Consider the following 14,703-nt stretch of genomic DNA (forward strand, 5'->3'; position numbering starts at 1 on the left):
TTATGCGAGGGCTTGGATCCATGAGGATTCATGAAGGCTCCTGATTCTGTGTGGTTAGCATCCCCTGCAGACAAATCTTCATTGTAGCCTAGTAAAAATAATACTTAATGTTTGTGGGTGATCTGAAATGCTGAACATTAAGATCTTGTCACAGAAAAATCCCTGTTCCACATGCTCACACAACAAACCACACACATTGGCTGTACCACCAGAAGGGTCTCCTCCACAGACTCTGCAGATCTTGGGAAAGGTACTCCTTCAGGCATTTAGGCCCCAAGTCATTTAGGGAATTCTAGTCCAAAGTTTACACCTTAAATTGGGCAAGGTAGCAAACCAGCAGCCAGTGCAATTTCTGCAGGACTTGTGTTGCGTGGTTAGCTCTGGGTGTACCTCTCAGAACCCTCACATCTGCATTCTGCACTATCTTCAAGGGTATTCCTTTAGAATCATAGAATCATAGAGCTGGAATAGACCACAAGGACCATCGAGTCCAACCCCCTGCCAAGCAAGTAGCCTAAACAGATTTATCCCCTCACCTTACTCCCTACAGCTCTCACAGGCTGGTGATATCATCCTTGAGGTTTACCTAGAGCAGAAGAACCCTGACTGCTGTGTCACACTTAAGGTGAGCAACAGTCCTCTCAACAGCCACTGTCCCTTGGTGTCATTGGGTAATACGGGGCTCAGGTCACTGGCTTTTTTCACAGAGGTGGAGAGATCAGCCCATGAAAGGCTGCTTGTGTGAGGAAATCCACTGGAGTGGCCAGAACCACGGAGCTGCCCCTGGGAAGGATGGAGGGGCTCTCAGCTCTAACAGAGACACAGAAATGCCCTTGTACTTCATGGCCAATTTCCAACTCTATGCTGAAATGCATTAACTGATTGCACGATTTGTGTATAATGTTCTAAAGTCAGACTCTGCACCTTTACTTGACCACATGCTGACATTCCTGCCTCTGGGTTGGCTGACTGAACTGTGCTTGCTCATCACCTCGCAGGTGTCTCCCATAATGAGAGCAGAAGAGCTGTCCAATCAGGTGCTGGAGATGCGAAATGTGGCACCCAGCCTGGACATCTGGCTTACCTTTGAAGTCTTAGAGAATGGGGAACTAGGTAAGCAGACGATACCTTTCTGTTGGGTCTGTGTGCCAGGAGAGCTGTAGAGGTTCTTCAGAGTTTCACAGATGTGTCCAAGACATTCTTTTATTTATTAAAATAATTACATTAAAAAGGCCCACCCCTTGCTTAACAATAATTACATTAAAATACAGCTTTAGAATATGTTCCTAGGGTTTTCATGCCACACACATGAAACTTGCATAAAATCCTTGACCTTCTGATAACTATCATTTTTCTGAATGCTCTTCCCGCTCCCTGAATCTGGTCTCTGGACATGTATTGGACTCTTTCTGGCCCTTGTTTTTCAGAGCGCCCCTTGCATCCAAAGGAGAAGGTCTTGGAGCAGGCCCTGCAGTGGTGTAAGCTGACCAAACCCAGCTCTGCTTATTTGCTGGTGAAGAAGGTTCCCATTAGAGAAGGCAGCTGCCTCTTCACAGGTGAGTGAGCATGCCCTTCTCACGTAGCCCAGCATGTTGGTGCCCTGGAAAGAAGCAAGTCAGCCCCTGCTCACTTTTGCAATATAGCGCTAGAGTCTGGGGCTCTTTGCCAGGGTAGCAGGACTGAGAAATTCTGCTTGAAATTCTGCAGAGTTGTGGCCAATCAGAGACAAAAAATGCTGGTCTCAAGGGGTCAGATATTTGTACAAAGTTATTTTATGGAGGGGACTGTAGCTCAGAAGTAGAGCATATGCTTTTCATCCAGAGTCCCCAGGTTCAATCCTCACTTTCTCCACTTAAAGGATCTCAGGTAGCAAATGATGAGAACGATCACTGTGCAAGACCCTGGAGAGTTTCTGCCAGTCAAAGTGGAGCACTGTGCTTGGTGGGCCACTAGTTTGACTCAGCGTAAGGCTGCTTCATTCAGATTCATCACAGAATCTCAAAGCTGAAAGGAGCCACGACTTGTCTGTTATTTGGCCTCTGAGTGCTGGCTCCATAATTCCACCGCCCTGAACATTGTTAGGCAGCAGTGCCTTGCTGAGTGTAAACCTCTCCGCCAATGTTCCCATTTCCTTGCAGGTGCTAAACGCGAGAGCCCCAAATGTGGTCTGCTGAAGTGCCGTGAGGAGTTGCCCAAACTCCTGGGCAACAAGTTTCAGGAGCGCTACTTTGTCATCAGGGACCGCAAGTTGCTTTTACTGAAAGAGAAACGGGTATAGCAACCCAACTAATACATTTGTTTATTTTAAAATGTCACATCCTGCTTTAGCTTGTAAAAAGCAGCCCAATACAACTTCCAAAAAACAACCATTAAAGCAAACCAGCAAGAATCGCTCTTAAGGTTTGCTTGTAAGTTGCTTTGTTACCAACAGATTTAATAATAATTGAGGGCTACTGGTTTTTTGGCTGCCATTATCTTGGTATACCAAGTTTCAGAGCTTGGTACCATCTCAATAGCTAAAAAGCACCATGTATTCCACAAGGACTAAATGATCCTCTGTACTAATCCTTCCTTCATCCCAAAGGTAGACTCTCGTTATTACAGATTTCAAGGAGTGGTCCTTCCATCCTTTTGCCCCAGACCACAAAACTGTAGGATATCCATAGGGCCCTGAAGATCTCTTTTAGTAGAAGAGAGTCCCTTTGTCTCTCCAACTTCCTTTTTGTCTCTTTCCATCCAACCTCTCTCAAAAAGGCAGCATCTTCCCCTTCCATTGCCCAGTTAATTAACCCCAAATAGCAGATAAGAGTTCTGCCCTTTCTTTATATTTTGGGAAAGCTAATAATGCCTTATGCCTTTGGAATGATGATTGCACCTTCCGGTTCTCTATCCTCAGAGTGCTAAGCCAGAGCGGGAATGGATGCTAGACATGGCCAAGGTTTACATGGGGATTCGAAAAAAGCTGAAGCCCCCTTCACAGTAAGTGACTACAGGATCCCATTGAATTTACAGTAGTGGGGTTGTGGGGGAGACGCCTGGCCTGCAGGCCAGACTTGAACCACCAGACCTCCTTGTCTGGCCTACGAGGCCATTTTGGCCAGCAGTTGCACTTGTTGTCCTATATGACACGGGAGCTTGGGAAGCGCTGCCCCCTTTGAACTTTGACAGGTGTCAGTCGCCTGATGTAATTATGACATCAGATGAATGACAGCAGGTGATTGTCTCACTCTGTATCCATCTCTGCTACAGGTGGGGTTTCACTCTGGTTCTAGAAAAGCAGCAACTGTGAGTATCCTTTCTATGTTGCTTTGTTCTTTCAGTGTGAGGAGATGAGCTATTGCTCCCACTTTCCCTCCCTCCCTTCCTCTGCCCCAGGGCTTTTCTCATCTCAAGCACTGTGTGGGACAGGGTGGAAAGAGCCTGTCACAATGGGACTGCCTCTGATGCATGAATGTGACTATAGTCCACAAATGGCATCCCACGTGCATATTAAAATGGCAGGTGGTGTACCACCCACTTTCTTACAGGCTGCTATTCAGCCTGAGTGTGCAGTTGCTCGGACGCACCAAAGGGCTACTTCCATCACTCGTGAGGGCAGTTCACTGGCTAAGACCAGCCGTGTCTGGCTACTGCTCACAGCTCCCATGCCCATCAGCCAGCGTTAGGGAAGAAGAGAAACATGAATCGAAGGAGGTGACGGTGTCCTGTTCACTGCCTTCTTTTGGAATCTGTTGTAGCATAACTGGGCAAACTTGGAGAGATTCAGGTGCAAGCCTTTCCCTCACACGTTCCAAGTGGGAATTACAAATCCTCCAATCCTAATCTCGGTGGCTGTGAGTTGCAACAGCTGAATGAAACTTCCATAGTCAGAGACAGCAAAGCCCCTGAGATTCTGGGGACAAAAGAACAGTGGGTGGTCCATGCCCTATCATTGAACTTAGGAAGGCATCTGTCTGGCCATTGGTGGAAATAGAATGCAGGTCTTTGGTCCAATCCAACAGGGCAGTTTTGATGTTCTTTTGAGTCCTTTCTCTGGATAAACTTCACCAGGCACCTTTAGCTGCTCCAGGGAATGCACCACTGCCTACTGAGCTAGGGAGTAGGGTGGGACAAAGTCACCAATGTTGGCAGTAACAGGGAGTGTTTGTTCCACAGGTATTTAGCATGCATGGGGCAATCCGATCTGTGGGACTGGACCACCAGCATCCTGAAAGCCCAGGTGTGTAAGAAAAGCCCTCAGCCAGGAACATGCAGTGTTCCCTTCAGTCCAAGTTATGCATAGGGAATTGCTTTCAAGTAGTTTGCTAATGAAATATCTGACTGACCATAACACTGATGTGATAGTTTTGTTCTGATTTGTGGTGTCATCTCCACAAAAGACGTTTCCTGGATTGTTCATCCGTTTATCTTGCAACGACCTGCCCTTGTGGTGACAACACCCAAGAGAGTCTTACCTGAAAATATATTCAGATGGGAGATCTGCCATGGGTCACCCTCAGGAAAAAGCTCAACTATTCCTTCTTCAGGTGAAACTCACCTGTTTTCACTCCAAGGACAAGTTGTTTCAGATTTTCAGTGCATTTGTTGGAAAAAATGGTTAGAATCCAATGTGCAAACATTTATGCTGGCATGACAGGACTTCCCTCTCTTCTCCTGCCCCCATGCATACCTAGCACCCTCCCCAAATTTGCTCCAGAGGTTTGGGGGAAGTTCTGAAACAGATATGAGGGGGCCACAGGGAGAAGAGAGGAGGGAAAGTCCCTTTGGGCAAGTGTGAATCTTTCCACCAACAGAGTGGTAGGAGAAGGAGTCCTTCAATCACAGCAACCCTATAGCAAGTTTAATGTATAGCATGAGAGGGCCAGAAAAAGAATGCGTCCCTTCTTTGCTATATGGCTACTTCTGTTTTGCAAATGTGAAGGTGGGCAAGAAAAATTGTGGCTCTTTCACCCAGCAAAGACGGGATGCTTTCCTTTCCTACAAGGCACAGTGAAATGGGGCGAATTGTGTGTGTCTGTACCCACACTCTTTTGCAACATAGCAATAATGTTGTTGAAAAGCCAGAAAATTAAAAGGGAAGAGAGGATGATGTTGCCCCTTTTCTATTCTTCCCCCCCCCCCAACCATGGCCTTTTTAGTGTTGGGGGGGTACATTGGCTGTGCTTCCTTTTACTAAATATTTTGCAGCCGCTGCCTCCTCCAGATGCAACTCTTTCATTACTAATGTGAAGTTCCCTAAAGGGTTAATGATGAAACCCAGATAGAAATAATCAGAAGTGCCATAAATAGTCCACTGCTTTATAACAGGTTTTTGCTTTGCAGCCATTTTCTGCCTGCAACGATAAAAGGGAGAATCTTTGAACTCCGTTCCAAATAAAAAACCATTAACGGAGCTGCAAACTTTGCACGCTAAGCTTTCTACCAAACATCATCTTTGCCTCTGACAGCAGGTGCATGTGTGATTGTGGTGGGTGCTGGGCTTATTGTGCATTTTAAATATTCCACATAAGTTAATGCTGCATTTCCATGTCCTGTACGCAGACAGACTGCATTTGTGACCAACTTATGGTGGAAGACATCACTCATTCTCTGTTAGCCTGCCCCTTACATAGAGACCCAAGATATCACTTTCTGAAACCTTTGTTCACACAAGCAACCAAGCACACCCCAGCAGAAAGGGTTTGGTTTCTTTTAAGTGACAATAATAGCTTTGTAACACAGAGAGTGGTCCTCTATGCACTGGCTGCAAAAAAGAGAGGGAAAAGGAGAAATGGCAATTTTATCTAAGTTGTTTTGGTGATTCAGTGGTTTAATATGAAATCAAGGTACAGTGGTACCTCGGGTTAAGAACTTAATTCATTCTGGAGGTCCGTTCTTAACCTGAAACTGTTCTTAACCTGAGGTACCACTTTAGCTAATGGGGCCTCCCGCTGTTGCCGCACCACCGCGGCGTAATTTCTGTTCTCATCCTGAAGCAAAGTTCTTAACCCGAGGTACTATTTCTGGGTTAGCAGAGTCTGAACCTGAAGCGTCCGTAACCTGAAGCGTCTGTAAACTGAGGTACCACTGTAGATTTAAGTGTGTTGGTGTCTCTGGTATCTTCTCTCATCATGGATGCCAGCTTATATTAGGGATGTATGTCCTGTAATATTTTATTCATACTATTGCTGCAAGTTGGTCATGACCTTTGGCTTGAACAATAAACTTCTGAAAATAATAATAATAATAATAATAATAATAGTAGTAGTAGTAGTAGCCTGCCTCTTCTGAAGGAAGCATGTTGGTTCAACAGGTAGTCACTGCTAGCGGTTAGTATCTATTACTAAGAACACACTTATAGAATAACAAAAAAAAAAAATCCATTGCCTCTTCTACTCAAAGGGGCAAAATAACCTTGCAGGCCTGAAACAAGAGATATCAAAGGATGGCTCTCTCCTAAAACCAGTCTCAAAATGTAGCAACCGGCCAGATGAAATGTGGAAGGGGCAGCCATGTTTTGATGTGTTTCTCCACAACTCAGCTCACTTCCAGTGTCAGACCTAGGCAGGGAGAAAGCATCTGAAGCAGTGGCACAGATTAAGGCAGGGCATCAGGTGCCCTCATGGACATCTTTTGTTGTATACATTAGAGCCCCATACCTAGGAGTAGGGAATGTCTGACCCAATGACCAGACGCAAGCCCCCGCTGAAGTGGGGGGGGGTGGCATAACGTCAGTGAACTTGTTGTTGACTTCCCTTCCTTTAGCATGACAGCATCCGCCCGGTCATCCTACGTCGGCGCTCGTCTTCTGACCTATCCAAGCAGAAGTTTGGCACCATGCCCCTGATCCCTCTACGGGGAGACAGCACCAATCCCACCATGCTCTCTGCTAACCAGACCCTGGTAAGGCTGCATGACCTGGCTCCTGCTGAAGCCCTGCTCTTCCATGAAACAAGAGCAAGCTGCAAAGCATGTGCCACTTTACAATCCCTGTGCTCAAATGTAAAGCATTTCCTTCTGCTGGTTGTATGTCCTAAGAAAGTGGTATAGTTCGTGCCAGAGCCCAGGAAGAGTAATTGGTGGTTGATCTATTTCTGTGTTTAGCCGCAGTTATGAGAGAGTCACTTCCTCATTACAAGAGGAATTAATTCCCACATGATGTCTGAATGTGCTTTATTGAGAACACTGTCTTTGCTCATGAGTAAACCTCCCCAGCCTCGTCCATGAAGCCAGGGCCTCTATCTTAGAAGAACAATTGGCAATGAAGCAACCAATGTATTGCTTCTAAAAAAGCTCTTCTCAGCCAATAAATCTGAATTGGTGTTCACCTTCAGCAGATCTTTTAACTGGATGAAGAGCCACCAGCCCCTTCTCCTTGTGGGCTGGAGGGCCTCCTCATGACTTATTCTTCTGGTGCCCTGGATTGTAGGTGGAAACTGCATGCCCAGAAAGAGCAACAGCAGAACCTCTTGCTTTTTCTCCAAAGGAAAAACAGGATGGTACAAAAATAAAACCCAACGACCCCAACCTCTGGATCTCTGCTAAGCTTTCCAAGTCATAACCAAGACTGATTAATCTGCTCTTCCTTCTTGTCTGCTTGTGGTGTGAATTGCATCATCTGACCACTTTTATTCCTCTTGTTTACAGCACCGCCTGCACACACGAAGGACATTGTCCATGTTTTTTGTAAGTACCTATGTATTTACAGTATTACATACTTATCCTGTATCCCTTACACTGTTAATAGAGGAAAAAAACACAAAGCTTTCTCTCAGAGGTAGATCTTTAACCGTTGTCTCACACAGAACAGGGTGAACCCTCCCAGCTCTCACCTGGGAGCTTCCCTTTCTTCTTCTCCCAGCCTTCCAGCCTGGGAGACCTTCCCTTCTCTGCCTCTCGCACAGGGTCTTTCATCAGCCAGCCATCACCTTCCTGTGTGTACCCTCATTAACCCAGAGAAGAGGACATCAAACAAAAAACAAAGCAAAAGCATAGTAGATAAAAAAAGAGAAAAAGGAAAAGCAGGAAGCAAACGATAATGAAAAAGAGGTCCCCTCCATTTCATCATCTGTTGCCTCCCGCTTTACTATTCCACTCTCACGTTCTGGCAGACCTTGATCGGTATTTTCCTTCAAAGGTTCTGTGCATTCTTTGGTTTGATCTTCCTCTGATCCATTTTCATTCACCGTTTTATGCATCTCGGCTCCAAGCCAAGGAGGAATCTGGACCGTGGTGCTGCAGACTGTCTGTGGAGTGGGCAAGCGCTCCCTCTTTCAAACCTGGTTGGATCTGGGCCATCCCAGAATGGAGAATAGCCAAGCTGTCTCCCCTGAGCCTTTTCAGAAAACTTGAACATTGCCCATGCATGCCAAACAAAGTGTGAGCCACAGATAAGCTTAGTTGCCTCTAGCCTTACCCAGGACTGCCGTCTGCTATAGCAAGGAGAAGGAAGGGTGGCAGCCTGGGCCTTGACTTGTGGTTGAGGCCTATTAGACACTCACACCTGCAGTGTCAGAGCCAAACCAGGGCAGGAGGCCAGACTTCTAGGATTTGTGTGAGTGCACACATAGTCCTGGGTAGCTTACTAGACTAGGCCTGAGCCTCAGGCAATTAGGTTATTGGTCCAAGCTGCAGAGACCTAAAATTGCAGAACCAGGGCCAGCCCAACCTTGAGGCAGCCACCTCAGTGGCAGAATCCCATGGGGCAGTGTCCCCATGGGCGTCCCACCTGCTCCTGCTGCCACTACCACTGCAGAAGCAACAGTGGCTTCTGCTGAGATTTTGCAGGAAACTGCTGCACAACCCCAGTAAATGAGGCTCAGCGGTGGTAGAGATGGCACCTTCCTGTTTTGCCTCAGGCGGAAAAACAGGACAGGCAACCCCTGCTCAGAACAATTGTGGAATGTTTCTTTCTTCCTCAAGCCCAAGCAATGGCAAATCCATTAATGGCCTCCTTTTGCCTTGACTCCTCACAGCCAATGAAAATGCATCAGGATTCACTAGAGGAGCAGCAGGAGGCGGCGGCTGAGTCTGAGCCTGTCTATGAGGAGGTGGGAAACTTTGCCGACATGGGCTTTCTGGAGCTCCAACAGTCCCTGCTGCCTCCCGTGGACCGAACCAAGAAGCCAGTTCCATGCTCAGAGCAGGCAGTATCCAGCTCGCTGCCCCCCTGCCCAGCCCCCAGGACATCTGGAATCAACGTGGCAAAAGGATGCTGCTTTGAGAGGACCCTCAGGCTGGAGGAGGGGAAGGAACTCCTCCCAGACAAGCTCCCAGGACACAGTGTGGCCCCAAGTGCCGCTGTAGAGAGAATGACTGAGTTGCCTCAAGGGCCGCCTGCCCCAGACTGGGAACAGGGGCAGTCAATAGAGGCACCTGCCTCCCCTCCAGAACTTCCAGTGGGAGAGGAGCCTCAAGCTGGTGCCCCCAGGAAGAAAAGCTTCCAGGCAGACTTGTCCATCAGTGACAAACTCATGCAGGAGCTGAGTTCTGCCATCCTCCGGAAGAACGAGTGCCAGGCACCTGCCACAGTGGGGAGGCAGAACCCCCGGGATGGGGCACAGGCACAGCTGGAAGGGTCACGGGATCTGAGGACTGAGATCCCTTAAACTGGAACTAGGCTCAGCGCAGTCCTGAGCATGACATGAGTCGTGGGAGGCTGCTGGTCTGCATCACGTCTCTGCCTGTGATGGGTAGAACCAAATACCCTGCCTGGAAGCGTTGCATTAAGAAATCCTCTCCTCCTCTCGAACTATTTTATCCTTAGAGTTCCCAGCCACTTCTAGAGAGGAAGCGTGGTGGAAAGCAAGGTGGGGTGATATTTACTAAGGCAAGGGTGGGGCCCCCCTCAGCTCCAGCCCATATCCACGTGCAGAATGTGGTGCTGCGTGCAGGATTCAGGTTCCTGGGAACCTCAGCTTTCATTTTTACAAGTTTCTAGCCCTCATGCTAAGATTATACTCCTGCCTGTCTATGTGCAATGCCTGAATGAAATCATAGAAGTCAAATAGGTGGCTGAGTATGTCCTGGGATATGTCCTCTGATGTCCTCTGAACATGTCACAGACTTCAGCTGTTCATGGTGCAAAATTTGGATGGCGTGGCCATATATTTCTGTTTAGACAGGCCTGCACAGGGAATAAATGTTCTTGAAAAGGTAAGGAAAGCATTTCCAGCAATATTCATACTGCCACTTGGAATAAATGAATTTTGTACAACAGAGAGCAAGAGAGTTTGTTTATGCTGAGTTATCTGGAACAGAACTGATTAATGTGCATGGTAGATATGGGAGCCAAAGGTTTGTTCATACCGTACTGGAGACAAGTAAATTAGCCACAACTGCTTGAAGATTGGTGAAGGGAATGCGGTAAACCACTTCTGAGGTGGTGATGGTGACTGGGTGAAACTCTGAGGAAATGTTTCAAGACTGCACATTCTAGTTGGCCCTCAGGATCCTGAGGCAGTTAAGAACACACTTCACTCTTCTCAGTTGGACATCTGAACTTCATAGAATTGGTCATCTAGTCCAACCCCCTGCTATGCAGGAATCTCAATTAAAGCATCTATAACAGATGACCATCCAACCTCTGCGTAGAAACCTCAAATGATTTGGATCACCACTGGGGCATGTGCCATTTTCCTGATGAAAATTCCTCTTCCCTTTTTGCCCTAGGCAGCAAAACATGCAGCTACGCATCTCTAGGTTTTGCCCTATGGGACAAAAAGCATCATAGAAGTTTTTTAAATCAGGAAAATGCTGGGAGCTTTAAATACCCACCCATCCCTACTGCTATTTTTTTTTTAGTTGTGGCTTTCCCAGTGGTAACATCAAATCTGACTCTCAGATTCGTTTATTATCCAGGCAGTGAACTTGAAATCATTGGAATCAAATCTAAATATTTATGAAAGTGAAGCCAAAAACAGAGCCAGCTATTCATCTCTGTTCAATAAACAATTTAATTCCCAATATATTATAAAGTAGCAAAGAAGTGTATTAAGGGAAGTAACAGGGTAATTTGAGAGAGGACAAAGTTTGAAAGAAACACACATGGGCTACATATAACAAGTGTTAAAAAATAACATTACATTTAGTTTATATTCAACACGTCCTTTCCAACATTCAACAAAAGGAGGACTCTCATCTGCCAGCTGAAGTCAACATGGCACAAAATTCAAAATCCAGCCAGGTGAGAGCTTGTTTCCAAAGAGGCAAGCTGGACATCCTGACCAGCAGGTGCCATATTATGGGTAGGAAAGAGATAAGAGCTATGAGGCATTCAACTCTGCTCTTAGGACCTGGCCACTTAACAATTAATATACAGTGGTACCTCAGGTTACATACGCTTCAGGTTACAGACGCTTCAGGTTACAGTCTCCGCTAACCCAGAAATAGTATCTCGGGTTAAGAACTTTGCTTCAGGATGAGAACAGAAATCGTGCTCTGGCGGCGCAGCAGCAGCAGGAGGCCCCATTAGCTAACGTGGTGCTTCACGTTAAGAACAGTTTCAGGTTAAGAATGGACCTCTGGAACGAATTAAGTACTTAACCCAAGGTATCACTGTATATACATATTCCCCAAAGCAAACAATTGATCAGAGGTGAATAAATAAATGCACAGGGAGCATATGTTTACCCTGTTTTCATATTTTTAAAGGGCTGCAGTGGCATTCATACGGAGCCCCCGGTCATCTCACGGACTATTGACCCGTACACCACTAATCCGCTGCCACCAACCAGGTCCTCCCCAGTAAATCACTTAGTCTCAAGTCAGGTTCTCAAGTTAACAAAGAAGAGTGTAGTGTATTGCAGACACAAACAAACTTTAATTGCATTCCAAACGTTGTTACTCTTTACCTTCTTAGTCTTATTTTATCCTGCCTCTATCTCTTCTACCTCCCCTCACACAAGAAGCAACTGCACTGTCTCTCTATTTCCAACTCTCTGCCAACTGCTTTTCCAACTGCCTTTCCCAACCAACCAACACACTAAAACGAACCAACTACCCAGTAAAACCAACCAACTACCCACACCCAAACCTCAGGCTAAACCCTTTTATAAACAGGTAGGCTCTACCTCCGGCTTTCCTATTGGTCTACATATTAACCCTTTCTCTCCCCCTGTACAGACATTTTCAAACGAACAGGCAAACACCACATCCCTCCCCCCTTAAAGAAGTTTGATCAGGAGGGATAACTGAACAGAGTTACACTCCTGATCAAACTGCATTAGACATTTAAAACAACTCAGTTATCTACAGGAAAAAAAATTAACTGTCCATGGTTAACCTTCACCATCGGGTCTCTTGATAAAGCATCGGCCACAACGTTCAGGGACCCTTTCATGCTTCTTATGGTGAAATTGAAGTCCTGCAGCAACAGGGCCCACCTCATCAGTTTGCTATTAGTTCTCATCATCCTTAGCCAAAGCAAGGTGCACAGTATAAATTTCTGGCCCCAGGTGTATGGTTTTAACTTCTGTAGGGACTAGACGATAGAAAAACATTCTTTTTCTATCATGGAAAGGTGTTTTTCTCTGGGTACCTGATCAGATGTAGGTTGTTTTCCTCTCCCGGTTAACACAGCACGGCTCCAATCCCAGCATTCAGCGCATCTGTAAAGATGGTGAACTCTTATGTCGTAGTTTGTTGCGACGAGGACTGGTCCGGTAGTCAAGGCATTCTTTAGCGCATCAAATGACTGCTGGCACACTGATGTCCACTCAACATGCTCCGGTTTTTTCTTGTGAGTCAAGTCGGTCAGTGGTGCAGCTAGTTCACTGAACTTAGGGATAAATTTTCGATAATACCCTGCCAAATCTAAAAATGCTCTCACTTTCTTTTTTGACATAGGAGTAGGGCAGTTCGTAATTGCCTCCACCTTGGTCTCTAAAGGCTTTATTATTCCTCCACCCACCATATGTCCAAGGTACTTGATTTCTGAGTCCCCAATATGACATTTACTAGCCTTAATGGTCAAGTCCGCCTTTTTAATTCTTTGTAGCACTAACTCTAGGTGCTCTTTGTGTTCAGACCAGGTTTGACTAAAAATTGCAATATCATCCAGGTAAGCTACTGTAAACTCCCTTAATCCATGCAGGATCTTATCCACTAGCCTTTGAAAGGTCACTGGCGCATTTTTTAGTCCAAAGGCCATAACTTTAAACTCATATAACCCTAGGGGACTTCTAAAGGCAGTTTTTCCTGGTCCCCAGGACATTCTTACTTGATAATAGTCTTCTGTCAAGTCTAGACAGGTAATGAAATAGCACCTGCCTATGGTCTCAATTAGGTCATCTAAGCAGGGCATTAGATAGGCATCCGCCCTAGTGACGTGATTCAACTTTCGGTAGTCAACACAAAATCTTATAAAGCCATCAGGTTTGTCTACCAGCACTACCGGTGCTGCCCAGGGATTCTCTTATGATCCCTGCCTTCAGCATCTCCTGCACCTCGTTGCGGATTTTATCCATGTATGTCCCAGTTATCAGATAAGGGGTCACTGCAGTGGGTTTAGCATCCCCAGTGTCTATGCAATGGACTTCGCTATTCCCGGAACATTACTAAAGACGGCTTTATATTTTTGTAGGATAGTTCCTACCTCCTCCCGCTGTGACTGGGTTAATGAAGGGGCTAGATTCACTTCTCTCTGATTACAACGTTGCTTCCCAGCACAGTATGTCGTCTGTTTCTTCCGAGTCCTCTCTTATAGCATATAGAGCCCAGCTGTCTGTTCTATGGTAGGGTTTTAGCATGTTCACGTGAACCACTTTGCACCCTTCATCCCCCTGCTGGATAATGTAGTTCACTTTATTCATTTTGGACACAATCTTGTACGATCCCTCCTAGGCTAATTGCAATTTATTTCCCTTTATTGGCCTTAGCAGCAGCACTTCATCTTCTGACCCAAAGGTTCTCTCTCTGGCCTTTTTATCATACCAGATTTTTTTGCTTTGACTGGGAGGCTTTTTCTCCTGCTGTTTCTAAGGAATGGCATAAAGTGTTTTGCAGTTTGTACAGATAGTCCATCTCTGAATCTGAATCACTATCTGGGTGATCCTCCCAATTCATTAGGAGTAGTTCTAAAGGTCCTTTGACCTTGCACCCTAGTAAAAGTTCAAATGGACTATACTCTCTTGTGGAATGTCTCGGTATGCGTACAAGAGGAGTTGTAATTTGCAGTCCCAGTCAGTAGGGTTTTCTCCTACGTAGGCTTTGATCATACGGATCAAACTTCCATTAAACTTCTCAGCCAATCCATTAGTCTCTGGATGGTATGGTGTGGAAGTTACATGTGTGGTGGAGGCAAAGGCCCAGAAAAAGTTAAATATGGAAACTAAGTGGTTGAGATACTCTGATCTGTTACTGGAAGATAAAGAAGGATATAAATTAAAACCACTTGATCAAATTAAAGATAAAATAAATTGGCTACAATATCACCAGATTAATGAATTGTACAAATTAGATAAGAAAAATGGTTTTGCTTCAGAAAAAACTAAGTTGGAAATGGAGTTGTTTATTGTTGGAATGGCATACAAAGGATGAACAAGTTAAATCTGTGATGATTGATTGGGCAAGAGATGTGGGACATAATATAATGTTTGAAGACTGGGAAAGGTTGCGAAGGAAAGGGGTCAAGTTCACTGCATGCACGGTGTTAAAGGAAAATATTATGAAAATGATGTATAGATGGTATTTAACCCCTGTAAAATTAGCAAAGATGTATCATAA

General features: G+C 45.6%; 1 protein-coding gene across 4 annotated transcripts in view; it reads left to right on the forward strand.

The window, feature by feature from the left end:
• The window catches only part of ARAP3 (ArfGAP with RhoGAP domain, ankyrin repeat and PH domain 3), a 38,713-nt gene extending 28,516 nt beyond the window's left edge, over positions 1 to 10,197 (forward strand). For all 4 annotated transcript variants that reach the window (XM_083518981.1, XM_083518982.1, XM_083518980.1 and 1 more), the window contains 10 exons: positions 551 to 625; positions 999 to 1,113; positions 1,428 to 1,556; positions 2,139 to 2,272; positions 2,897 to 2,979; positions 3,250 to 3,285; positions 4,156 to 4,219; positions 6,745 to 6,882; positions 7,627 to 7,665; positions 8,955 to 10,197. In XM_083518981.1, the coding sequence (XP_083375107.1) occupies positions 551 to 625; positions 999 to 1,113; positions 1,428 to 1,556; positions 2,139 to 2,272; positions 2,897 to 2,979; positions 3,250 to 3,285; positions 4,156 to 4,219; positions 6,745 to 6,882; positions 7,627 to 7,665; positions 8,955 to 9,587 (1,446 nt within the window). In that variant the 3' untranslated portion in view covers positions 9,588 to 10,197. The remainder of the gene's footprint in view (positions 1 to 550; positions 626 to 998; positions 1,114 to 1,427; positions 1,557 to 2,138; positions 2,273 to 2,896; positions 2,980 to 3,249; positions 3,286 to 4,155; positions 4,220 to 6,744; positions 6,883 to 7,626; positions 7,666 to 8,954) is intronic.
• Positions 10,198 to 14,703: the final 4,506 nt, after the last annotated feature.

The sequence above is a fragment of the Podarcis liolepis genome (genome assembly GCF_965112155.1).
Source record: "Podarcis liolepis genome assembly, chromosome: 8".
Taxonomy (NCBI): domain Eukaryota; kingdom Metazoa; phylum Chordata; class Lepidosauria; order Squamata; family Lacertidae; genus Podarcis; species Podarcis liolepis.